The 25,405-nt window shown below is 48.8% G+C and overlaps 12 protein-coding genes across 12 annotated transcripts; 5 read left to right on the top strand and 7 right to left on the bottom strand.

Moving 5' to 3' along the window:
• Window positions 1–362: 362 nt before the first annotated feature.
• On the top strand, window positions 363–854 carry N7537_010748 (uncharacterized protein; the record flags this gene model as incomplete). Its single annotated transcript, XM_056901802.1, has 1 exon — window positions 363–854. The coding sequence occupies one exon, from the start codon at window positions 363–365 to the stop codon at window positions 852–854; it is 492 nt and encodes a 163-aa protein (XP_056747089.1).
• Window positions 855–3,681: 2,827 nt separating this feature from the next.
• On the bottom strand, window positions 3,682–4,167 carry N7537_010749 (uncharacterized protein; the record flags this gene model as incomplete). The annotated part of the gene is made up of 1 exon (XM_056901803.1): window positions 3,682–4,167. The coding sequence occupies one exon, from the start codon at window positions 4,165–4,167 to the stop codon at window positions 3,682–3,684; it is 486 nt and encodes a 161-aa protein (XP_056747090.1).
• Window positions 4,168–4,967: 800 nt separating this feature from the next.
• Window positions 4,968–5,891, top strand: efm7 (putative nicotinamide N-methyltransferase Nnt1; the record flags this gene model as incomplete). Its single annotated transcript, XM_056901804.1, has 3 exons — window positions 4,968–5,111; window positions 5,166–5,750; window positions 5,808–5,891. The coding sequence occupies 3 exons, from the start codon at window positions 4,968–4,970 to the stop codon at window positions 5,889–5,891; spliced, it is 813 nt and encodes a 270-aa protein (XP_056747091.1).
• Window positions 5,892–6,292: 401 nt separating this feature from the next.
• Window positions 6,293–7,666, top strand: N7537_010751 (putative RNA polymerase II Elongator complex associated protein Kti12; the record flags this gene model as incomplete). The annotated part of the gene is made up of 3 exons (XM_056901805.1): window positions 6,293–6,298; window positions 6,354–6,707; window positions 6,770–7,666. 3 exons carry the CDS (start codon window positions 6,293–6,295, stop codon window positions 7,664–7,666), a joined length of 1,257 nt encoding a protein of 418 aa, XP_056747092.1.
• A 785-nt stretch (window positions 7,667–8,451) lies between these two features.
• On the bottom strand, window positions 8,452–10,273 carry N7537_010752 (putative C2H2 finger domain protein; the record flags this gene model as incomplete). The annotated part of the gene is made up of 3 exons (XM_056901806.1): window positions 8,452–9,076; window positions 9,131–9,409; window positions 9,480–10,273. 3 exons carry the CDS (start codon window positions 10,271–10,273, stop codon window positions 8,452–8,454), a joined length of 1,698 nt encoding a protein of 565 aa, XP_056747093.1.
• Window positions 10,274–10,331: 58 nt separating this feature from the next.
• On the bottom strand, window positions 10,332–10,841 carry N7537_010753 (uncharacterized protein; the record flags this gene model as incomplete). The annotated part of the gene is made up of 2 exons (XM_056901807.1): window positions 10,332–10,408; window positions 10,703–10,841. The coding sequence occupies 2 exons, from the start codon at window positions 10,839–10,841 to the stop codon at window positions 10,332–10,334; spliced, it is 216 nt and encodes a 71-aa protein (XP_056747094.1).
• Window positions 10,842–12,753: 1,912 nt separating this feature from the next.
• On the top strand, window positions 12,754–13,547 carry N7537_010754 (uncharacterized protein; the record flags this gene model as incomplete). The annotated part of the gene is made up of 2 exons (XM_056901808.1): window positions 12,754–12,965; window positions 13,043–13,547. 2 exons carry the CDS (start codon window positions 12,754–12,756, stop codon window positions 13,545–13,547), a joined length of 717 nt encoding a protein of 238 aa, XP_056747095.1.
• Window positions 13,548–14,076: 529 nt separating this feature from the next.
• Window positions 14,077–15,054, top strand: N7537_010755 (palmitoyl-protein thioesterase family protein; the record flags this gene model as incomplete). The annotated part of the gene is made up of 1 exon (XM_056901809.1): window positions 14,077–15,054. One exon carries the CDS (start codon window positions 14,077–14,079, stop codon window positions 15,052–15,054), a length of 978 nt encoding a protein of 325 aa, XP_056747096.1.
• A 576-nt stretch (window positions 15,055–15,630) lies between these two features.
• N7537_010756 (uncharacterized protein) lies at window positions 15,631–19,209 on the bottom strand (the record flags this gene model as incomplete). Its single annotated transcript, XM_056901810.1, has 2 exons — window positions 15,631–18,922; window positions 18,995–19,209. 2 exons carry the CDS (start codon window positions 19,207–19,209, stop codon window positions 15,631–15,633), a joined length of 3,507 nt encoding a protein of 1,168 aa, XP_056747097.1.
• A 962-nt stretch (window positions 19,210–20,171) lies between these two features.
• N7537_010757 (mediator of RNA polymerase II transcription subunit 31) lies at window positions 20,172–20,585 on the bottom strand (the record flags this gene model as incomplete). Its single annotated transcript, XM_056901811.1, has 1 exon — window positions 20,172–20,585. The coding sequence occupies one exon, from the start codon at window positions 20,583–20,585 to the stop codon at window positions 20,172–20,174; it is 414 nt and encodes a 137-aa protein (XP_056747098.1).
• A 421-nt stretch (window positions 20,586–21,006) lies between these two features.
• On the bottom strand, window positions 21,007–21,489 carry N7537_010758 (uncharacterized protein; the record flags this gene model as incomplete). The annotated part of the gene is made up of 1 exon (XM_056901812.1): window positions 21,007–21,489. The coding sequence occupies one exon, from the start codon at window positions 21,487–21,489 to the stop codon at window positions 21,007–21,009; it is 483 nt and encodes a 160-aa protein (XP_056747099.1).
• A 1,506-nt stretch (window positions 21,490–22,995) lies between these two features.
• Window positions 22,996–24,763, bottom strand: N7537_010759 (Pal1 family protein; the record flags this gene model as incomplete). Its single annotated transcript, XM_056901813.1, has 4 exons — window positions 22,996–23,753; window positions 23,830–24,241; window positions 24,297–24,541; window positions 24,709–24,763. The coding sequence occupies 4 exons, from the start codon at window positions 24,761–24,763 to the stop codon at window positions 22,996–22,998; spliced, it is 1,470 nt and encodes a 489-aa protein (XP_056747100.1).
• Between the last annotated feature and the right edge of the window lie 642 nt (window positions 24,764–25,405).

The raw sequence follows: 25,405 nt of genomic DNA on the forward strand, positions 1-25,405 counted from the left end.
AGGCTCGAATAGCTAAGATCTGGAAAGCACTATAGTACTATACTAGTAATAAAAAAATAACAACAACAACAAAACAAAAAAACAAAATTACTAGTCATCTAAGTGTTACGGGACTAAAATGTTGATGTCTCTGATCCACTTTTGGTCTTTTTCGGAATTCCATCAGAATACCCTTTTTTGGCCTTTTTTTTCTCCCTTCCCTTCTCTTTTCCCTTTCTCAAAGATCACAGCTTTTGGAAGCCATGTTGATTTCATCTGCAACAAACAGTTCCTATTCCTCCAGCGTCTCATCTGAGTCTCATCCTTCTCCATACCAACATCCCCCCACATCCACACTTTCATTAAACACCCGCCGAACCCCGATGGCTGTCAAGTACCCTCGGTTTTACTCCTCCCCCGTGGATCAGGAAACCGACTCAACCCCTCTCGAAGTCTACGGCCTAGAGCAGCGAGAACCCTCCATCTACGGCAAACCTCCCAAACTCCTCCGTCGAGTCTCGCATGTCCTAGGCGATATCCGCGAAGACATTTCAATGGACGCTCGTCAAACCACCGACAGGCTCAAGCGTCGCTCAACCATGCTCTACGACGGGCCCAATTTCAGTGCTCCCCCGTCCCGCTCAGAAGCTCCGATGACATCCCACGGACCCCCGCGATCGCGGCCAATGTCCATCATCTCCTTCGATAATTGGTCTTCTCCGACACGAAGAATGAGCCAGAGAATCTCCCGTCGGTTATCGGTTTTCTCTTCGCGGGGTAAACCCACTACCTCCCAAGCGGCCAGCATATCTTCGCCGAACCTGATCGGATCATCAACTCAATACGGAAATAGGAGTCAAGCTTCGTTCATTTAATGACCGGAAATATCATAAGAACCAAAAAAAAAAAAAAGGGAAAAGCATCGCCATGAATCTATGAGCATGGGATCGGTGCTCGAATCGTCGTGCAATACACGGCTATTCGTACATACATGCGCAAGGGGTGTTCCGGTATAATCATTTTTGCATTTTGCTCTTTTTCTTTTCTGCGTCTGCTATACCCATCAATTTTTGAGGTGGGCAGCGATTATTCTCATTTCATTAAACGCTAGTTCGTGTTTTGAGGTTTTTCTACTTCTGCTTGACTTGCGCATAGCTCGGCGTTTGGGATTAAGAATGTTTGAGATTTCTGGATTGATTGAAATATTGAGCTTTATTTCTCCCTTGACATATCAAAATAATATATCATATACAGAACCCCTTGGAGAGACTGTATATTTCGCTACTAAATACGCTAACTGCGCCACCATGCAGGCATTCTACTCTAAGCTTGGCAATTGCCGGCTAACGTCAGTCCGTTAACCAATGCCTAAAAAAAAAGCCTGAAAACGTCCGAGATTAACTAGTTATGTATTCTAAATGTGACCGAGATATATGAAACAGACGACAAATGCCTCGAACTTGCATGTACCCGTGACCGCAAAAGATGCCAAGGTGGGAAGAATGCTCGGGACGGTAAAATTGGCTGCCGTGTTTGGAATGGCCCTGCATTGTCATTTAAGGATCGCTATAAAAAAAAAGAAAAAACAGAAATGGGTCTAATAGCAAAGTACTACAACTGTGGTGGACCTGGCATAGGGATATAGGGATCTTGCAGGAATAGACTAGGGTCAAGTCAAGGAGTAATTAGTCCTAGCACCGCATACCGATACCGAAAGCCCCATAATAAAGGAAGAAAAATACCACCGAAACATTTACCATAGTCGCTAGTCTCGGAATATCTAAGCAGAACAGTAATAACTAAGAAGCACACGGACTGCCTAAATTTCGATAGAAGTGCAAACTGACAAAAAGGCTCAAAACAATCTTCGTATTAATTTTACAGCCTACCCAGAAAAACCCGAAGGAGAAGTTGTTGCCAGGTTTTCCAAAAGTTGTGTGAACTCCATGCTATTGTTCGCTCTCTGCTCGAGGTCACGACGGACGCGCATGATTCCGCACTTAGCTGCAACTAGATAACTCTGAAATAGTGGGACAGTCGTGGACATGTTCACCAAATAACTAAAAGTCTTTCCCTTCCTGAGCCCCAATCCCAGGTTTTCATATTCTTGAAATCTTCTTCACTCTCGTCGTCTTCTACTTTGCCTTCCTCGGTATTCAGAGGTGTGTCGTGCAAAATATAAGAGGATATAAAACCTAGTAGATCCTCATGCACATGCAACCTACTGCTATCACTGATAAGGTGGTCGAGAGGATAGTGTATTAATGACAACATGTAGATTCGAGGCTTAGGTGTCAATATCCTCAGCGTATGGTCAAAGGTAGATATCTTAGAGAGTCAGGTCGATAAAGGACAATAAGTAGAGAAATATTCTGTGCGAGCCAACTGGGTCTAGACCTTGAATAAAGCCCGCTCATTCCCATTGTCTATATATCTCAGTGAGCTCCGCGGATGGAGGGATGTAAATTGTAAGTATGGAGTAGTCCACAGGTGGATGGAGGATCGACAAAAGCCTTCGGGTCACCTGATGGGCAGAAGAAGAGATCGAGCGGTGAGAGTAGGCCGTATAGGAGTCCAAACTTGAATATATGCAAGGGACTTGCTCAAGTGCCTACATACATGTGTGTAGATATGTATGTGCTCAAAAAAATTCCGGGGAATGATCTCGGGGAACTTTTCCCCGCGTTTCCCCCGGACTTCGGTGCGGGGCCGACCTCGGGACCTTGTAAGGTCATTAACCTAAAAGGGTATCCCGTAGGACTTGATCGCCTAGTTTTAATACCGAATCTAGTAGACTAGATTCACTTTCAAGGAAGGATAACCGAGGTCTTTGCGTCACTGGTCAGCTGAGGGGGTGGTCTTGAACTTGGGAGAAAAGAGTAGATCGTCGGTTTGTCGGTTATAATTGCTTTGACTTTTATACGCACATGACTGATATGGAGGAAACAATATAAGACTTATAGACCCTCAAAGGGATCTTTGTTATTCATTGGGATATCCACCTTCAGGGCTAACATTGGGTTAACTGGCCTATAATTAGCATCTCTATAACACTTTCGTAGAGGCACCATGAAAGCTTCCTTTTAACCTATTCCATCTTCCAGCAAAGCGAAGAATAATGAACACAAAATAAATGTTCAAATTGCAAAAACTTATTCCTTGGTGGAGAAATATAAACCCCGGAAAAGCACATATATGCAGACTAAGTCGATCTGAAAGAGATATAGATTACAAGTCACTTTCTCGCACACAGAGCCTCTGTATGTCGAGGCCAAGTGGGATAATTCGGAATGCTACGCCTTCTCTGACTCCTAATGATTGATATCCATCGCAGAAGTATTCTTTCTAACGGATGATATTGCATGTCTGAGTAGATGGTATAGGGGCTATAAGCCATGAGGGAAATTTGAGCACCAGAGAAACACCGTCTGAAAACACCAGAGTCAACTCACGAAGCATCCGAATAATGGAATGCAAGATCGGACACAGAAACCTTCTGATAGCAAGATGTGTCTTGCAGAATCCAAAAAGAAAAAAAAAGAAGAAAGAAAATACAAAGCCCACGTATAATACGCCATAGTAATCCCAACCCCGATGTGTCTAGAAAATGGAGCCAGTCCATGCACCTCGGAGACGCACGTGCAACCCACACGGCATCTCCCCCCGACCTGGGTCCTGCCCTATTTAGCAGTAAACCTCAAATCAAAGAGTCACGCTCTCAAGATCACGCATGACGATACCCATTTGAGCACGCTTGGCTGCCTCAGCGACGAGATTGAAATCCTGTAGAAAGGGCGCTGTGGCAGTTGGACCCCCAAGACCATTTATCTGGTGGGGATAGGCATCGGAGGTGGGCGCCGGAGCGGGGGCTGCATTCGTAGGTAACGATGCATGGGTGTTGGCTGCGGGTGCGATGGGAAGGGTGCTCGGGTTGGATATGTTGCCAAATGCCTGTGACAAGGGTTGCATGGGAGGGGCGGAGGTCTGCGGGGAACAGGCAGATTGTAGCGAGGGTGAAGAGAACACCTGCCTGGTCGCATTCGATGCGATTTCTAGGGTACTTTGAGCCTCGGCTGCCATGTTGGACTGGCCGGTTGAATGGTTGAGGGTCGAGGAAGAGGGATGGAAGGAGGTGGGTTGGACGAGAGGTGCTTGAGGGTTGTAGGCTGTCCGCAGAGTCGAGTCCATGACGTGACTGTAGCGGCCCGATCTTCAAAATGCAAAAAGAATGGGTTGCCGTGGACGTGGGCTTGGGTAGATGGGTATAACGGGGAAGCGAGGTTGTTTCTATGGACAAAAGATGCCAGAGGGTGATCAAGAGTGGAAAAGAAAGCAGAGTGGTAAGGAAATCGAAGCCGTTCGAGGATGCAAATTGCACGAGGCTAGGACGAATTTAGCCGGCGGGGGTAATTTCCACTGGGCAGACGCTGAGCAGACGCTGAGCAGACGCTGAACGAACGACCGAATCGCAGAAAGAGAATCGACGAAAAGAGAAAGATAGTCTAAAGCTTGAAAGTCAAAGATTTATATATGATCTCTCAGGGGTGCATATGACATTTGAATGCAGATTTTCCCTCCCGAGATTTGTCCGGGGGGGTTTTGGTCGGGTATTGCAGGGTATTGGGACGGTATTGGGACGGTATCTCCACGCTTTTCTCCGCACGATTTTACATACATGATGTATATGTATCCAATCACGTGGTAGTATCATGCACGTGACCTTGATGTTACATTTAGCTGTGTAATGCCAACAGTGAATAATCACGCTAATTACAGATTTCTCTGTGTATAAAGTGATTATCAGCCAATCTAGCCTTAGAAATGATATTGTCTGATTGTCTGATACCGAGGGAAGCCGAGGGACCCGCCTTGTTAGCCCACACACTTTTTATTTTGATGCCTGAGGCAACTCCGGACGTGTTCCGATAAGAAATTGATAACCGATATGATTTTTTCCCCTCCATAGCATTGAAGTCATACATACTACAATGGCTGACGAATTTGATTCGGGGAATCTATTCCAGGACCCAGAAGGGTACTATCCCGAAGATGCGCCTCCCTCATTTGCCGAGCACTCCATGCTGTCGGGCCAGAAAGTGCGCGTCCGTCTTGTGGGCAGCCACCCCCTCTATGTATGATATCAATTGACATGACCAGCCGAGGTGCCTACTTACAGACCTTGACAGGGAAATCTACTATGGAATGCTGGCCGAACCAGCTCTCATTACATTGAGGAGCACACCGAGGATCTCATCCGAAACAAGGATGTCCTCGAGATTGGTGCCGCAGCAGGCGTTCCCAGCATTGTGAGCGCCATTCAGGGCGCCCGGACAGTGGTATTGACCGACTATCCTGATCCAGATCTCGTTGAAAACATGAAGTACAACGCAGACTTGTCAGCCAGTGCTATTCCCGCGCGGGAAGACGGAAAGCCCCGCCTTCACGTTGATGGCTATAAATGGGGCAGCGATGTCACCCCGCTGCGGGCGTATCTGCCTCCTGCTGCCGATGGCTCTCCATCCTTGTTTGACGTTTTGATCATGGCGGATGTGGTATACAGCCACCGTGAGCACCCGAATCTGATCAAAACCATGCAGCAGACCATGAAGAAGGACCCGAAGTCTGTTGCTCTGGTTATTTTCACCCCCTACCAGCCCTGGCTATTGCCCAAGACCGAGCAATTCTTCCCGTTGGCTGAGGCCAGCGGGTTCACTGTCACCAAGATCTTTGAGAAGGTGATGGATACCGTGCTGTTTGAGAAAGACCCTGGCGTAAGTCTACATTTTGATAGTTCTCGGGATTATGGTCACGGTGCTGACTCTTTACAGGATGAAAGGCTCCGAAGAACCGTATTCGGATATGAGATCCGATGGGCGCAGGATCAATTGGAGGATTCATCCAAAACTGTTTGAGCCGTTGATTTGATACCCCCGGCCTACTTGGAACGATGACATGATTACATGACAAAAGTTCGATAGAATCTATATACATTGAGATCAAGACCTATTCTAGAAAATTAGAACTACATTTACTATCTCTACACAAGGTACCTGAACTAACCATCTCTGCCTCATACTTCAGGCCTCGATTTCATTGCAGCAGCCTTCCACTTTTACTTTTCTCGTTTCTTTAATCCTGTATCCGCATTAGTAAATAGCATCAAATGCAACGATCTTATCAATTGAGAAAATAAATCCAAATTTCCATGACAGAGCGTATAGGTGGTTCATGGATATAGATGTGGGTCACATGCCACACCCCCGCATAGAAAAAAAAAAAAAGTCCACCTGAACAAGCACCGCAAGCAACAACAATGCCGGTACGTGGAGAAACATCTTAAATTCTGCAATGCAAACTGACAGATACACATTCAGCTCGTCGTTTTAACGGGATACCCGTGCTCTGGTCTTACCCACCGCGCCAATCAACTCGCATCTCTGTTTGAGAAACACCAAGATGAAGTATTCGCAGCAGCCGAAGCAGGCGCGCAGGTTTCGTTGAAATCTCGATACAAGGTCCATGTGATCGCGTCACACGATTCGTCCCATCCCCGGATTGTCTACGACCATGCCCGCACCGAGAAGGAGGCGCGCGGCGTCGCCTACGCGAGAGCCAAACGTGTGCTCAAGCGGGACAGCATCGTCATCCTCGACGGAATGAACTATATCAAAGGATGGAGGTACCAGCTGTGGTGTGAGGCGAAAGCTGCGCAAACGACATGCTGTGTGGTGCGAGATCGGAACATACGCTGTGAATTACGACACTCAGATGGCTGACAAGTCCACTATAGGTTCACGTCGGGACACCCGTCGACCAGTGCATCGCCAACAATGACGCCCGACTGCGCCGAGACGCCAACAAGCAAGCAGACCCAAAGATATCGGATGCGAACACCTCGGAAACCCAAGATACCCCCGCGCCCGACTCCGCAGAGTCTACCGAGGACACCGAGGAGGCCTACCCATCTGAACTGCTCAACAACCTCATCTTCCGCTACGAGGAACCCAGCACACACAGCCGCTGGGATAAGCCCCTGTTCACAGTTCCGTGGGCCGACGCAGAGCCCCCGGTAGCAGACATATTCGAAGCCTTGACAGGCGTAGTCCTCCCATCAACCGAAGCTCCCACCGAAACAGCCATCCCAAGCCTAATTGACTCCCTCAAATCCACCACCATCTCAGACGTCGCCAGCACAGCAACCGGCACTCGAGGTGGTGGCCGCAGCGGGCTCTCAACACGCGCCCGAATCATCCCTCACCAAGCCACCGTGCAAGCAACGGCAACAGACTCCAACGCAATGTACGCAATAGAAAAGCGGACGTCGGCAGTTGTGGCTGCAATCCGCAATTTCACGCAGACTTACCCGTCCGCAGAGGTGGCGCTTGCGCAGAGCAGTCGCAACGATGCAATCGCCATCGAGGTTCCCGAGACAACTATTCCCATCCTTGTTCCGTCCCATGTTGCCATGTCTGGAACGACGGATGAACTCACCGCTGCTGGTGGGATTTTGGCTTTACCGCGGCTGCAGAGGCTGCGTAGGCAGTGGATTAGCTTGAACAGATCGTACATTGGTCGGGGTCATGGTTCTGGAGGCGGTGCGCTATCGGTTGATCAGATTGGGGATGCGTTTGTGCGGTTTCTTAATGCTGAGTTCTCGGGTGTGGTTGCGGAGAATGCCGAAGAATAGATGCTTTGCATTTTGAGTAGGATCAGATAGATTAGATGTCTTCTCATTAGAAAAAGTTAGTTGGTAGTTATGAGGTAACGAGGTTATGACTTGCATACGCTTCAGGTCTACGGATCTACATGTTTCAGTATGGATTGCAGAGTAAAAAACAGTCATTGAAACAAAAATACAAGAACGCAACCACTATCTATCAACATCAAAATTCAAAAATCAAAAATCCAACCAATTGTTGGACAATACATGGCTATATCTCTCTTTACTATCATTCTTCTTCCCCTTTTTGAGACACCGTATCCCGCTTTGCTGTCTTCTTCCTCATAAGTTTCGGTCGGGTCTTTGTGTCATTGGGATGGGTTTATCCATGGATCTGGCGTGCAGCCCAAGAAGCTCAAAAGCCCTTGGTACTGAATCCAGATCCCCATGTGGTGAGTAGCTTGCGATCGGGGGTGGATCAAAAAGCTCTCAAGCGTGGGGTGGGGGGCTACCACGCTGGTCCTATCCAGTTCCTGGCCGTATCCATTTTGGAATCGGATTGTCTTTGTCTGATGATGGGATCAAGCTGAGACAATCCTTTGGCCAAAGTCCACTTGTGTACTCGCGAGCGATCGCACTGGGTTTCTCCATGTATTGAAAGTGCCTGGTCAGCAAGCAGCAAGCAGCACGGTCTAGCCGTGGAGTAAAAAGGAAATCAAGAAAAAGTCCTCCGGTGAAGTTTGTTCGTGTCGTTTCAAAAAAAAAATACCGCTGTTCTCCTCCAGGAAGGAGGTCTACAGCTTCTTAACCCTTCAAGGCAATCCATTGGGCATGTGGGAAACAGCCTGGCTGGCCTCAATCTGGCGGTAGTTCAAACCCAAGGTGAACAGTTCCTGGAAACTGGCGTTGACCTTCTCGTGCATGGTAGTATCCCGAGGGGAGATGTTACCCAGCTCCTCCAGCAGACGCGAGCGGCACTTGAAGAAGTTCTGCTCGGCATTCTGGAGGCGCTGTCCAAGGCTGGCGGAAGCCTGGGTGGCCTTGGAGCTAGCCTGGGAGTGGACGGAGCGAGTGCGCTTCATGGTGGGAGCCGGGGTGGCACCGGTGACTCTTCTCTTGCGGCTAGCGGGTTCCTTCTTCTTAATCTGACCAGCGCCCGGGGAATTCTCAGGCGAGCTGTGGCGCTCGGAGGTGGCATAGTCGTGCACACGACGCATGTGGTCGTAAAGGTTCCATCTCCTTGGGAATCCGTTGCCTGGAACGGCACGTTCACAGCCCTCCCAGAGGCAGAGGTGGGGGTTGTCTCCATGGCCATGCAATCCGTGGGCTTCACGCTCGTGGCGGAACAGACAGGCGTTGGAAGAGAAGCGCAGCTGGGCATCAATGCAGGCGGGGACCTTGCAGCGGTAAGGCTTCAGATGGGAATCCAGGTACTTGCTGTTAATTGATACCGGTTAGCTAGGTTCAGATTAGACCAAAGGTTTTCATCACGGGAGGACTTGCTGGTAAGCGCATTTTTGCGTGGTAGGTGGGTGGTTGCAGGGCTTCTCTCCAGTGGCAAATGGACAGTAGTATTTTCCATCGCTGTGGGTGGACATGGAATAATACTGGTGCTCTCGCGGGTTGCGAGCTTCGACACCTTCCTTGGATCTCTGGCGGGTTGGCTCTCTCACTGGCAGGGTTGGGAAGAAATCGGGATCAGTCTTTCCTTGGTGCTGAGAAACAGCTGACAATGCTGAACGGCGGGAGGGCTTTGAAGGTCTAATAGTCCTACGGTATAGTGGTTAGGTTTCTGATCCAATGGTTTGTCTTCCGGCCAATCGGCTTATCTGAAACTCACCTGTTGAGGTCCCTGTCGTTAAGAGAAGAGCTGGGGAACAAGGGCTCTGTTGGGTTAAGTCCGTGGGTCGTTCCAATGGGTGATGTGGTAAAGTCTCCGAGCAGTGCATCATCAGGGGCCATGAATGAAGTGTATCCCGCGTGTGAGCAAGAAGTAACAGACATATCATTGCTAGCGTCGGTCAGTGGTGGAGAGACCGGGGCGGTCTGGAAAAGACCGGACGAGAATTGTTCCATGGTGGTTCCTGGGTAATGGGCATCATGCATCATTGGAGTCCATGACTCTGGGCCTGTGATATAGTGACCGTCCTCGGTACTGTGAGAGCTGTGTCCGATGGAAAGAGCATCATCTGGCGTGCCATTTCCGACACAGACATCATTTTCAACAGAAGAGAAATCCAGGAAAGAGTTATAAAGATCCCGGGACATTTCATGGTCATTCATGTCAGGGACTGCTGGGAAGTCCATGCCTGGGTACATAACATCATTTGGTCCGACAGTGGGGGTCATGAGCTGCTGAGACAGCGAGAAAGAAAGCATGTGCACCTCGGATGAGTCTTGTTTTGAGATAGCCTGGTCAAGGGATTCTTGGTGGTTCATTGTCCAGTCTTTCATGTCCTGTGGGTTTCCATGGGCTGTACGGATACTTGAGCACAACGAGGAGTTGTCATGGCTCGACATTTCATCATCCTGGATTGATCTTGAGGCCATATTTGAGATTCCCGAAACCATGGAGGTATGCATGGACTGTGAGATAGAGACTCGGTCAGAGTCGCTGGTGGTCCTTGGAGACATTGTGTGTGGTTGTATGATATAAAAACACTGTAAACCAAGAGTTAGTATCTACTACTCGTCATCGAACAATGAAGTAAGCAAAGCAAAAGAAAAAGAAAAGAAAAAGAACTCCATGGTCCAGAGGTGATTGAAAACCTAGTCAGAGTCAGTAAATGAGACAAGGGGTCGTGTCACGATTTAGTTATACGCACCGAAGTCGCTTGCGTGGGATTTCAAGTTCCTTGGCCGACCTGGGATTATCGTAAGGTCCTGGTCAAAGTGGTCGCGTCTATGTTCGGGTCCAGGTCTGTTGTCAATCCAAGAGTGTGGTAAGTGGTGCCAGTGCGAGAAACAGTTTCCTAGCCAGAATTTCTATTTGAAGCATCATCCAGGTGAATCCAGGTAAGTAAAAGAAAGTCGTTCATTTTTGTGGCCAGGTCAGGTAGGTACACAATGGCCAGGGTCCGTAAAGCAATAGCGCAAGCAAGAGTTGAGAAAGCGGATGCTTCAAGAGGCCATAATTGACAAGGAGCAAGCACATTAGCTTGAAAGATTCCTCGGTTGATTCCTTGGGGTTAAATGGATCCATTATTGTTGAGAGAAAGTGGCCATAGTAGCATCAGATTTCCAGGCAAAGAGTCATAAATTTCAAAGTCCTTAAGTGGTTCATGTGGTTCATTCCAGGGGCGTTGTTTCCAGGAGCAATGGGGATCCAAGGCTATATCAAAAATCCGCACTCAAAACTCCGGTCTTAGAGCAGAGGCAACGTGAAAAGAGAAACATCCATGGAAGTCCAGTGGCAGTGGAAGTCAGGCGAGTTTTTGAGTGTGCAACATTAAACACATCTCAAAGAGATTCACTCAGCAGGTGCTGAAGGCAAGTATCCTCTTGGTAGGGGGTTCCCTATTCATGGTCGCCAAAATGAAATTGGGCAAAAATCCGGAGTGGGAGTAGGTCTAAGGTCCTGGGAAATAGGTTGTCGATATCCTTGGCAAGCACAGGTGACAGTGGTACAGGTCCGGAAGAGAGAGAGAAAGGGAAAAAAAAAAAAGAACGCATAGGAGAACCAATTGTAAAGAAAATGTGATGGGAGCTACCTATTGTGTTTTGTCGTCGAAATGTAACAGACTAAAGAGAAGCCTGGGAGATAACAAGAAAACAAATCCTGTCCGGGAAGTATGTGGCAGAGAGAAATCCTTGTGGCGGTGATTGTATCAAAAACCAGGGAGTTTTGGGTTAAGAAAGAAGTTGTCCTTGGTCCAGGGACTGAGTTGTTGTATGTGTTCAGGAGTATATATAGAAGTGATACACAAGGTACTGTAGAAAAAGGGGTGTCCAGAGAGTTAAGGGAGAAAGAGAAAGGAGAATCAAAATGGAGGGGGATCAGCGGCCTTTTAGCACACACAAAAAAAATGAAAGCTCGGACTTTGGAGGGTCTGTGGGCCATCAAACATGGCGTGTGCCAGTTTCGCATGGTGCAGGAGACGTGTGCGCTGTTGGCACCCTGAGAGCCAGTGCTGCGGACTGGCGGTGATGGCATCTGCAGATTAGGGGGGGGTGTTCGTTTGACTGAGTGGAGGGATATTTACTAGCGGTGAGACGGGGTCGGCGTCTGGAGTGCTTGGCAAGAAGTATGATTGGTGACAAGAAACAGGCTGACGCTGTATGATGATGTCTGAATTGAACGATCGGCAGGTGCACTCGCGTGTTCGATGAGATGTCCAACTCAGTTGCACCTGGGCAAGTATCGAATGGACGAGAGAATCCCACGTCGGTGATGCTGGAAGTATACCTGCAGCATGAGATCACCTTGTACAGTTGAGACTCCAACATTACAGTGAAGCAATAATAAATAATATAAATGGTGAATGGTAAATAGTAAATAGTAAATGTGATTGTAAATGTGATCTAACTAAGATTACTGGACAACGGGACGGGGCGGGCCAGGAGCCAGACCCACGTTGGGCAGCAATGCAGGCATTTCCTATTTTCAGGTCTTTTTTTTTTTTCGTTAGCCGAGTTCAAAAGAAATGGTGGGTGAAAAGAAAAATGAGTATCGAAGTTGATAGAATCAGAAAAATGAAAGATGGAATATGTTTTCGTTCAGCAATCCGAAGATCTCAGGTGAACTATGCTTTAAATATTGTTTGTTCATCACAAAAGGCAAATTGCCCTTAGGAAACAGTGCAAGGATATGGATCCAAAAAAAAAAAAAAAGAATGGGCTTACCTGTTAGCGGGAATTGTCGGAAGAAAAAAGGGATGAGTTGTCATGAAACACAATTCATATTCGAGGTTGCGATGACAGTCTGGGATTATGATTGACGGAGAAAAGGAAGAAGAAAAGGAAGAAAATATTTTTTTGTAGCTGAGATCACGTGTTATCTACAGGTTTGTATAGTTTACACTGTTTGCTTCTATTTTGAGCAAACACCCACATCCTCAACTGACGTGGAAGAACCGTTGGAGGCCTTAGCCACTCTCCACTCTTCATTTCTTGGCATGATGAATTGGACAGGCGGCCAGTTGCAGCGTCATCACAGCCGCTCAGGCCTGTTGACCAAAGGTCAGAAGCAGAATTTTGCCAGGGCGAGACTCCAAAAGGGCACGGCTATCCCCCAGCCTTCACCATTCCGAGACTTCCCTGATATTGCATTCAAGGGCTCGAGCACTAGAGACAAGGATGAGGATGAGGCAGAGACAAATGGAAATCAGTCAGTCAAGAACTGTTGATTGCTTTGACTTTGTTTCCACCAATCCATGTGGGCGTCCTTGTACTAATCTGTGCTAGTGCTGATTCTAGAGTGACGGAAGATTTGGCCTCACATAAGACTGGTGGTCGGTCCTCTCATAGTGATGACTTGACCAAGGTCAAGCACCAGCTGCTGAAAGAACCTGATTGGGCCGCTGTGTCTGCTACACGTCCACTCGAGCTTGCATTTACATCTGTGGAGGAAGTTGAGCGGTTTGGGAAGCGACGAAAGCTAAATGACAAGGACAGAAAACGGATGGTAGCGGCTAACAACAACGGGTCTACTTTTTTTGAGCGACCAAAACCCTCACGAAGAGGCAGAAATTCATCCTCGGTGATCGATGCCATTGAAGAAGATATCCAGTTTGAGCTCAACGGACGACCCGTTGCGCAATCTAACGACAGCTCCGGGATGGCCATGAACAGCATGTCATCGCAATCGATGCTACTTGGCCATGAAGGATCTCCTATTGTGGAACAGGACCTAGGGAAAGAGAACCTGACAGCTACATGGATTACCAATCTCTTTCCCCGCTCGAAATGACCCCCGGCACGGGACTATTCCCAGCAGTGTATAATATTGAATGCTCATTTTCAGAAAGTCAGATGAAGTCAGAAGAATGGCTCATTTTCTCGGTTCACATATCAGATGGATGGATGTGGGGAGCCCGCCTGCTCTGGGGCGGTCTACTAGCTACATTGTAGACTAGTAGTAATGACAGTGCCGTTAAATCTTTCTGAGGTCTACAACACCGCCTGAGGCACCTTAGCACCTAGAAGGAGAACGATTAATACACTATACCACCCAATGAATAGACCACTGAGATCCCTTAATCCAACAAAATCCACTTCCTATACTATTTTTCATGTTAGTTGTAAATTCTCATGCTCCTATAGATCATGGATTGTACCTGCTTTTTGTTCCTACATATATATATCTAAATTACCGCATTCGGTCATCACATGATTGGTACCTGCCTTTCGAGGCAACGTCATTTCCGTCTCCACAACCATCTCGAATTATCAACGGTGCTGACATCTCGAAGATCCCTTGTCATTTCCATCGTTCAACCATGCGTTCTATCACACTTTTGGCCACACTGGCCACCAACGCTCTCTCAATTGCGGTCCCATGGCAATCCGCAACAGATGCAGTCAGCGGAATCCAGCTCCCTCTCGTGATCTGGCACGGCCTAGGCGATGACTTCGAACGCGAAGGGCTGGCCGAAGTTGCCAAACTAGCTGAATCCACCAACCCCGGCACATACGTGCACCTAATCCGACTGGCCAACGACGGCAGCGGAGACCGATCCGCAACCTTCCTTGGCAACGTAACAGAACAAATCGCCCTAGTCTGCGAACAGCTCGCCGCGGACCCAATCCTCAGCACGGCGCCCGCTATCAACGCACTAGGCTTTTCTCAGGGCGGCCAGTTTCTACGCGGGTACATCGAGCGCTGCAACAGCCCACCCGTCCACAACCTCGTCACATTCGGAAGTCAGCACAACGGCATCTCGGCGTTTGAGTCGTGCGCCTGGGACAATTGGTTCTGCAAAGGGGCCGAGCAACTCCTACGATCGGGACGGTGGACGAGCTTTGCGCAGTCGCGCGTCGTGCCCGCGCAGTATTTCCGTGACCCGGAGGAGCTAGAATCGTACCTGGAGCACAGCAATTTCCTGGCGGATATCAACAACGAGCGCGCGGTTAAGAATGAGAAGTATAAGAAGAATCTAGCGTCACTGAATCGGTTTGCCATGTTCATGTTTGAGGAGGATACTGTTGCTGTTCCTAAGGAGAGTGCTTTGTTCTCCGAGGTCAATGTCACTAGTGGTGAGGTGACGCCTCTGCACGAGAGGCCGATCTACAAAGAGGATTGGCTGGGGTTGAAGCAGCTTGATGAACAGGGGAAGCTGGACTTCAATACTGCCCCTGGACAGCATATGCACCTGTCTCAAAAGACCCTGAGCAAGGCCTTTAGCCAGTACTTTGCTCCGCTGGAGAAGGAGCCGCATCCTTCGGCACCGGGTCTCGTTGTGCAGCCCGGGCTTTGATCGTTCGTCTCTTCTCCTGAGCGTTTTCTTTTATCATGATATCCCAACTGCATGTGCTTCTATTTTAGACATAGCATCAAATTTGAAGTCCAATCCAACGCCGCATATGGCTGATTGGGTATAGATCTATAAAAGTACGATGTCTCGCTATGTTCCTTTTAGCACCGTCTATTTTATGTCTATCGACAATGTAACTAGATACACCAAGCTGCGATTATCCATCGCAGGGTAACAAATAAAGAAATGTGAGTGCCGACAGACAAATAACAAGAGCCCGAGCTTTCGAAATAAAATATGTGAGTGGAAAAGAAAGAGATAACAAGGATAGACACTGAAGAAGGAAAACCGACATATCAGAAGGGACATTTGTATCTCGAACAAGTTGGGGTTTTACCAGCCAGCAACTCAGCATTCGACATGAGCGAAGACAAGATCCGTGCGAGGCAGGGCAGGACAAGTAAAAAATAAGAAACTGTGACAGAAAGAAAATTATATAAACATATGAAGAGCCAGGAAATGGAAATGGCTGCAAAGATGCCTGAAGAATGATGCAAAAGTGCAAATCAAACAAGAAGATCAATAGGGTGGCCGACCAAGGCCTCCGCTGACCTGTCGTCTGCTATTAGATCCGCTCAGCGGAGCCTTGGAAGCAGGTTTGGCAGTTGTCGGGCGGTTTCCATTCATCGGCGCAGTCTCGCCGGGCGAGAGGAACCCATCCAAGAGCTTCCTTAGCTGATCTTGGTGGTTGCCATCTAGGGCATCGGACTCATAGTCGGTTAACAGTTCAGGGATTCCAACTGTAGCAAGGCTATAGTTGGACCGGCTCTTGTTGCGGTTTAGAGGCTTGTTGTTCAAGGCACTGGCTTCAGCCCTGTCTCTCACTGCCGAGGGACCCGGCGCAGTGTATGGGCGATCATATGAGCCCAGCGAGCGCTGTGGGTCATTCGGCAAGCCACCCGGGATCGACAAGCCGACTGGGATTGGTGGGACGGGAGGGATTTCTGCATTTGAATCAACGCGATTCCGGGATGGCTCACTCGGAGATTCATCCGCTGGACCATTATCGCCTGGTAGGACAAATGCCGCAGCCGAAGCGCGGGGTGTCTCTGTTCCATCTTCCTCAGGTGTGTGTTGACTCTCTGGTTGTATTGAGGTAGCATCTCCGTCTATCTCGGAAACAGAGAAGTTGCCGCTGACCATGCTATCGCTCCCGGAAGAAATGACACTGGCATTCGATGCGTCAAGTCGTCCACGTAATGGACTAAGGCGTCGAGCATGGTTGTCGTTAGTAACTGAAAGCACGCGTCGAAGCTCATCAACGCGAACAGGCGAGCCTCTACTCGAGCCGTGGGATGACGAGCTTGATATCTCTGGAACGCTCATGCAGCGGGGATATTGAGAGCCGGCAGGCGAGCCATTTGTAGCCCCGTTGGTTTGGTTTTGGTTGTTGCGAGCATTCTGAGTAGCCCGGGAGCCATTGATCGATGAAGCGCCAGTGCTTTCCTTATCAACGGCTGCCAAACACACCTCGCGAGACCACGGAGACAACATCTGTTCTTTCACGACAGACGGGAGGCCACTCTCAGCCTGGGATTTCACTGTTGCTGTGGGGTGCCCAAGGACCGGGAATGTGAATCCTCGTGCTGTAGAAGAAGCCGAGGGGCTTTGTGGAGGAGACGATACCGATTTACGATAAGACTCTTCAATCAAATAGACAAGTCCGTCGACATTACGGAAGGGTGTCAATGAAGGCGGGGAGGTGGAGTCATTATAAGACCTCTTCTCGCTGTCAAAGACAATGGCATAAAGATCGACTGGGGGCAGGCGGATTTTGGAAAGCCAATATCCCTTGCCCTGTCGCTCTTGAATCTCATTACTTATCTCGAGGCCCACGGGGGAGGACTGCATTTCGAAATGCTCAGACAGTGCCAGAAGGTATCCATGTACCAAGCTTCCAAGGTTAACGCGAGCTGCGACGTAACTCGGATCCATAGATGTAAACAAGTCGTCTTGCAATTTAAGGACCATAGGAACACCGAATTGAGCGGCATTCACCCCGAGGTTATCGACAAGATTTGCAAGAAGAAGGTGCAGCAGAAGAATCTCGGCTTCCTCGGCAGCTACCTCGAGTGCAGCATCGTAGATAGCCAGGTGCAGAAGACGGAGGAAGTTCGACTGTGCTACCAGTACCACTTTGTCCCTCTGATTGGCAGGGGCCGAGTTACCTCGTCGATTCGGCCTATCCACCTGCTCGGTGTCTCTTTTTGTGGTTGTCTTGATGTACTTGGGTGAATCTAATCTGACCTTGAGGTCATTCCCATTCGTCTCAATCCGCAGCCATGATAGGAATGCATCGGTGTATGCATAGCGAACATCACGATCCGGATCACGAAGAAGTACTTGAGTTCCTTCCCACACATGGATTCCCACTGGCTGTCTAGATTCCGCACCAGGCATGGTTTCTGGCGTCCTCGAGTTGGCCACAATCAAGATAGCCTTGACGGCTCGCAGAGCAGTCAGTTTAGCAGCAGCATGCGAGAAGCTTTCTGTGCTTGCTTTGTCTACATTTGTCTCCGATCCGGAGTTTGTTGAACCGTCATGTGCGACTCCAGATTCGTGAACGGTTGCCAATGTGGATGGCGCGGAACTATCATGGTGGAGATTCGGCTTGAAACGTCTGAGAATAGCACGCATCATGTCTGCGATTTGGTCTCCGTAGTAGATATGCGTTGCAAGATCTCCAATACACTGCTCCAGTAGCGTAAGAAGATCCTGTCGTCGGGGAGAGATTTGAACCACGGTGTCAATTTGTCGATTTGATTTCTTCTCTGACTCTGCGGACCCAGTACGCTCTGGCGGTGAGAGTATATCAGAAGCGTAATGCATGAGTCCAAAGAGGATGTCCATGACGCTGAGTCCAATCATGTTCACAGAAGACCTGAGAAGCCAGTCCACCACGGAGAGAATGGTGAATGATGACTCTAAAGCATCCTCCTTGGGGCTTGTGTCGTGGAGAATCTCCATAGCTGTGATCAAGATGATAAAACGAACTTGCACCGGACACCAGTTCGCAATGAGTTCGATTAGAGATGTTGCCCAGTTGCCACTTTTGCCCTCGATGGTCTCAACACGCTTTTCGCTTTGTGGGAACCCCTTGCTTGCGATGAATTGTAGAATGACCGTTACTGCAATACGGATCTGGCCCCGGTTGCTTCCCGAGACGATGGTCTGCTCGAGACAGCGGAGGGCCAAGAGGCGGGCGTCCAGTTCCGCCTTTCGATCCGCTTCAGCGGCTGACTGCGCTGCCAGCTCGGGGTCACCCTCCGCCGTGTCCACTGTATGCACCGTGTTGATGCTCATTCGGCGGGGTTTGGGCCCCTCGCGTTCAGTCGGGTCAGATTCGGTTAGCTTGGCCTTCAATGTCGTAAGAAGATCTTCATCGTCAGAATAGAGGTTCTTCAGAACAACCGGCAAACAGAGCTTCAGCGATACTCCTCCATCGGCGGCCAAGGTCTCTGAACTGACAACAGCTCGAATAGCTCGCAGTCCCGCGTTTCTCCATCGGATGGCCACCTGCGGGCTAAGAGCTGCGTTCGAGTTGGATGTAAATTCCGGGTCGGCAAGGCTGGTGTAAGTTCTCACCACTTCTCGATATTGTTGTGCGAGGCCCTGGTCAGCCGCGACGGCTGCAATGTCCTGATGCCGACAGAACATTTCGAAGGTCACAATCGATTCCTCCACCATGTTTACGTCATTGGATCGGAGAACGGTATCAATCACTGTCATGACGGATCGGGCGTAGATAGGAAGGTCGCGGGGAACTTTTTCGATGAGGGCAGCCAAGATATGCAGCGCCACCTGAACATTCCTGTGCAATGAGATCGGTCAGCCATCCGTCTTGTCGAGTCCTATGATTCGGGCGATCATAGTTTGCGCTCACCCTATTCTGCGTCTCCAGACATCCCGGGCAACTCTTTTCTCCAGGAAACCGCCGACCTTGGTCAATTTGCTGCGGCGCGTGCTCGTATAGTACAGCAGGTAGGAGAGTTCACTAGGATTCGGCCGGACCTCCGACACCCCCTTTTGGTATTTTGGATAACATTTCAATGTCAGGACCTGGTGCTTTGGCCGACAAGACTGGCGAACGGACTCCATTGGAAACGTAATGCCACATGCAGTCTCCAAGCTGGGGAGGGTCCACGAAAGAGCGCGACGGACTTCGTATGTGAAGAAGATAAATTGGAGACAATCCGAAGTACTGAAGGACTAGTTGAGGGCCATGGGAAAGACGTTGATGTCCAGCGCAACGTGGACGATAACGGGTTGAGGTAGTAGTTCAGGGCCGATTACCAGGGGGTGGGGCTCTGCTTAACGTTGTAACGGGGGTCTGAAAAAGGCACAATCTCCAAAATGAACTTTGTGTTGAGTAAAAACGAATGAAAGTTGAAAAGGGGAGATGATTGAAAAATGAAGAAGAAGAAGGAAAAAAAAAAACCAAAAAAAAAAAAACAAGATTGGGCTCTCGGGATCTTCGGGCGTATTCTATATTCACTTGGTGTAGGTGTACTTGTTTATTTTGTCTGGTCTTACATATATGTCGGTATATTATAGGTCCTTGAGGGCTTCAAATGTTAATTCTTGTTGTATTCTTTTATATTCTGCTTCACATTGCAAAAGATTTGCTCAAATTGAGATAATAATGCTAATTGTAATTGCCACGGCCACTTTCATTGCCCAGAGTGTGGCGATAACCCCGGACATATCGTCTCGAGGTATATTATAGGCACAATAGTACAGGAGAGAATTTCCCACCTGGTCCTTTTACCCCGCAATCCTCTGCCTCTGTCGTCGGAGCGAAAAGTCGAGGGGTTCGCTGGGGTGTTCGATTGACAATTCCGGGGCCTCGGGAGCTTGGGGATCCTCGGTCGCACATGAAGCGCATTCATGCAACTCCCATGCTCAACTTTGTCAAAGGCCGAGTACGGTGAGGGTGAAATCACCAAAGTGTAAAAAGTCATGTACAACTTAAATCTGCCAGGACATATTCTGTTCATATGTTTTGCAGGAAACAAGCGCATGTCGGTCGCATGGAGCGTAGGTTCAGAATTCAAGCCCCCTCATGTCTTTCCATTTTGACTGTCTTCCTGCTTTTCATCTGCCGCTTCCGTCTCGGTCTGAGCTGGCTCAGGGACACTGACCCCTGCCAGACCTTCAATGACCTGGGGTAGAATAATGTCACGGCGGAAGGTGTCCTCCTGGAGCAAGCGAAGCGCTCGCAGTGTGGGGCCAGGGTGGGTAAGGAACTGAGAGTATTCCGGTGTCTTCCAGTAGGAGTAGAGGTAGGCTAGATAGGCTGCAAATGCCTCGGCATCTGGTGAGGAGGAATCATCGTCGTCGTCGGCACGAGAGATACCCAGGAGATTGGGATAAGTGACTGCCAGGTGCGACAGATAGTAAGGGTTGGCGAGAGATGAGACGAATTCAAGCTCGAGAGTAAAGCGCGGGTTGGTTAGGGTTGGTCGATCCTCCATGGTGGTGATGTAGAGAAGCTTGGAGTGAAAGGAGGCAGAAGCTGGTGAGAGCTTCGAAGGTGAGGTTTCTACGGGAAGGGATAGCGTCCACTCGGGTTAAAAGTACACAAACATCCAAAGTATAGAAATTGATAACCTCTTATGTCTGCTTTGCAACTTCATGTCTCATAGTATTTAATTTCTCTTTCCACCGGAGACTAACAACTTGGCACTTCTTCTCCTCTGCCCTTGATCCATCCCAAACTATATATACAAGAATAGTCGGTTTATGCGGCCTTGTCATGTCTTTTTAGGTGACTATTTAGGTGTATACAAAGGCAGTTTAAAAAAAAAGCATGCTTTGTGCAAGAGACTTTTGTATATATAACCTTTGATGATGATACCCTTCCTCTTTTCACCTTCTCAATCCGCACAGTTCAGTTCAATGTTCAACTATCTTCTCCAAAAGCCCAGCCTTCTCCAACGCGGGCCTAGCGCACTCCTGAGTCCAGTGAGAGACCTTCAACTGCCTCATCCCAGCTTGGGTAGAGACAGTCAAAGCCAAGGAAGTTATCGCATACTGCTGATTCTCCTCGACTCCCCGCAGCGCCTTATCCCAACTACCCTGGTAGTTCTCGGTAAGGGTAGTGCCTATTAGCATGAGGTTTTCTCCTGTTTCCTTGATTTCATGGGCCATGATTGTCTCACGGTTGTAGTACTGGTGAGTTCCAGTACTGTTAGGGGCAATGAAGTGAATATGGCCGACGTCTTCACTGGTTTTAACAAAGATAACCGAGTCGCCTTCTGGAGGAGAGGAATCGAAGTTGTATTTGACAATGTAGACTTTGTGTCTTTGGGGCTCCGTCAAAGTGATGTTCACCATGGCGTTGGTGATGTTCCCTGTGGTATTAATTTTGTTGTTCATGGTGTAAATTTGGCCTCAAGGATCGTTGGAGAACTTAGAGGGGTGAAGAGGGCTCTCGATGATCAGTAGACTTGGTGATGATATTGAGAAAGGTTTACACGGCGAACGTTTACCCTTAAATACCCTTTGTCTCTTGTTCTATTCTTACTTTTATGTTTCTCTTCTTCAAAGGAATACAAAACTCTCTCCATTGTTTGAGGTCTGTTTCAGTCTTCAAGCCAATACTTACTAAGGCTTAAATACTCCTCTATCTATAGAAGCCAATCTGTAAGCCTACAGATACCAATAGATTCAAGAACACAGACTATATACACAACAAAACAACAGACAAGGCTCACTATCTTAACGAATCAAACCACGGGAGCGCATCATGACCCCATTTCTTTCCAACATTTCCTGAACCTGGCAGCAACACGAATCTGCCTCCTCGGGAGACGTAGTTACCATCATGCGTTCCGCGCCCAGCTACGTAGCGGGCAAGTTGCGCAGCAAAGAGTCCCATCTCTTAAGATGCTTTCTAGTAGGTGTGGTGCACGTGAATGTCAAATTGGTACCCTTGAATCTCGGAGCGTCAGGGGAGTAAGTCACTCGCTGACGCTTGTGGCGATGCCCCGAGATTCAATCATCGTCAGTGAGAAAGTAGTGGAGGTCGCCGGTGGAAGAACCATCCTTACTAACGAAGAGGGCTGAGGGGGTCAGGTTCCCGGACGGTGTACATATAGTGTATACGGTATATCCATACATTAAGGGGTTTCGACGAAGATTGGCCCATGGCGATAATATAGCGCTGCGATCTGGGAGTGATAGAGAGCTTAATCATGGGATAGACCTGAAGATGATAGACAGATCCTCATGGGAAGTTTTTTTTTTTTTTTTTTTCTAAATATCTTGAGAATCCTCACTAATCTACAACACTCATTCGCCGGCAAAGTGATGATATTACCTATGACTAGGCGTCATGAAACTTATGGAATCTCAAAAAGGGCATAGCACGGTCACTAAAAGCCATATCTAAGATATACATGGCTATCCAGTACTCTTATAAGTAGATCAGGGATGAAATCGTGTTGGAACCAACAAGTTCAATTATCATATCCTATTCAAAGATACCGATATGGAGAACAACAATCGGGAAAAATACATGTTTCTGAAAGCAAGGCTGAAATTGAGATACAAGAAGAGAATAGACCGTGAAAAACTCCGAATCATAGCCATGGTCTTAAGGTGTTAAGATCAGGGCATTGTGTTTCATGGCGGTTTGGAATCAGAAGCATTTTGAAGCATTCTATTCCGAAATATATGAACGCCATGTTGAGCACCGTGTGTTCGGTGCTCGATGCTGGGTATTAACGTGTGGAATCATCCCTCCTCATTGAGGAGTTAGATGGTGAAATGGAGAGGGAATCATGAGATTGACACATCCCGGAGGTGCACCCGAGTGAGAAAGGCCCGCTTGCTACATCGATATATTTCCGGGACAGGCTCAACGTGTGATTGATAGGTCACTCAGTCACTGGTCCGTCTTTCCGGCTTGGGTTTGCGCAGACTCTTCATCCGGTTCAAGAATCCACCACCAGTACCAGGATTAAGCCTCGACTCTTCGTAGGGTCGGTCGTTGGTGATCTTGCGCTCCATTTGCTTGGGACTGCTCGACGATCGAACTCGGCCGCCTTCAAGGCGAGCTTCGATACTCGATCCCTTCCTGTCCCACTCTTCCTCGTATTCTTCTTCTTGGAAGTAGGGGTTTCTTTCGTTGGCCCGGGTGGATCCTGAATGACTGGAGCCCACCTGAGGTGCAGCCGGGGGGAAGTTGTCGGTTGGAGAAGCCATGCGGCCAGGCCCAGCACCTCGTCCACGTAGTCGCTGAGCCAGACTCTTCTTTCGTGCAAGGCCACCATTCGGTGCTAGAGTGCTTTCATTCTCGCTCTCACGGCGTGCCATGGCAGATCGACTAGCCGGAGCTCCATCGAGGAAAGTGCTGGTTCCCAGTCCCATACTCTGTGGTCCATGAATCGGGTCCACCCGGGCAGTGGGATCCATAACGCCCGTCTCAGCATTGCGGCGACCAGCGGTGGAGAAGTCGTTGTGGCCTTCCTCCATCCTTCCATGGAAAAGATTCAGATCGATGTTAGAGTTGTTGGGGCCTGCGCCGCCCAGAGCCATGTTGGTGGAACCTTTGGGGAAGGCTTGCATAGGCGCAGTACGCACGCCGCGGCGATTGCGGTGGGGGTTGCAAGCATCAAATGGACCATCGTGGTGGAACACTATTAGCATAGTTAGCATATGAATCATAGGCTTGTGAACGAGAAAGAGGGAAAAGAAAAAACGTAAGTTACTTACTTCCAGTACCGTAGATACTCGTCACATCCAACTTATCAATGATATCCAGTCGTCGGTCCTTGCGGCTCGAGCGCGATTTGCCGTCTTTGCTGCGACTCTCGCGCTCACGATGACGACGTTCGCGTCGGCGCTTGTCGTCGTCATCAACATCCAACAACTTCGAGCTTCGGTCCATAACCGAAGACTCCGAGTTCCGCCGGGGACGACGGGGCGCCTTGTCCTTGACGGTCTGGGACGAAGTAGGGGGATCGGCGAATATGTCAAGCGGATCTTCCTCTTTCAATGCGGCCGATCGTCCTGATGGACGCTCCCTTGAAGTTCTGTTGCGATTCGAGGAAGTGCGTTGGGTTGCGTCAGATGCCGTAGGCCGAGGACGATTTGACTGGGGAGCAGGCTTAAGGGAGAGGGACTCCTGTTAAGAAGTTAGACTTAATATGAACACGTAGGTTCAATACTCCCAAACATACAAAGAGCTCTCGAGTGTTGCTCGATATATCGTGCTTCTCAATCGGAGAGATCATGCTGACACCAGTCGACATGCCAGGGGCTGACTGCGGAGACATCGCCTCGGCGTCGTCTAAGAAGGGATTTGTGGAGCGTGGGCGCTCCGGACGGTTCGATGAAACAGATCCAGCAACTGAGGGCGAAAGAGCGCGATTTCGGAAGGGGTTATTGGAGCCAAAACTGGCCGCTGTTGGAGAAGCTTGGTGTTCTGTTGGTCGCAGAGATGCTTTAAATCAGCCACAGGTCTTAAGAAAAATGTAGATTTTGGACCACAAAGTCCAGGGAAGGTGTCATTTTAAGGATCAGGGGGTCCAACCATCCCCAGCGGTAACGTATAAGATCCAGTCATCATGGGAGGTCCTTCAGGTTACGTACCTTGCGGGGCCAGCGAGATGCCAGGCGCATAACCAAGCGCTGGAGTGGCATTCATTGTGACGGATAGTTCACCTCTGAAACAAGGTGTGGGTGGAGAGGCCGTTTGCGTTCAATGAGATGCCGCGTTAGGAGTCGCACGAATGCGGAAGAAAGTGGCAGGAGGTCTTGCTGAAACAGTGATAATCAGGGGTGAAACGGTATAGACGATTAAAGTTGGAGGGCAATGATCAGGGTATAACAAAAACCAAAATCAAAGAGAGATAGAAAAGAAAAAAGAAAAAAAGTAGTCTTGACGGAAGAAAGGAGGGGGGGGGCAAGGGGAAGAGGGAACACGGGAGAGCATACGTAAAATGCCCAGTGATCGTCTCGGGGGAGAACTTCTTTTTTACTTTACTTCGTGTGGCCCTGTCGATCTTTCGATTTCTTTCTTCTCTTTTGTTTTTACTGGTGTCTATCCTATGCTGTGCTGGCTTGTCTACCTTTTCTTTTTTACCTTGAAATCCCTAGACTAGGTAGAATATAGCCTCAGGGGGCCAATTTAAATCATAAGGTTCCACTTTGATATGCCGTGACAGTTGAAAGGTACGTGTGTACTAACTGCTATCTATTGATGTACAGTGAATTCGAACATCTAACATCGACATCCAAAGACATCCCAGCTTATCAGGTACATAAAGGGGGGAAAGATTCCTCGATT

The sequence above is a fragment of the Penicillium hordei genome, assembly GCF_028827395.1.
Source record: "Penicillium hordei strain IBT 12815 chromosome Unknown utg000006l_segment0_segment0, whole genome shotgun sequence".
Lineage (NCBI taxonomy): Eukaryota > Fungi > Ascomycota > Eurotiomycetes > Eurotiales > Aspergillaceae > Penicillium > Penicillium hordei.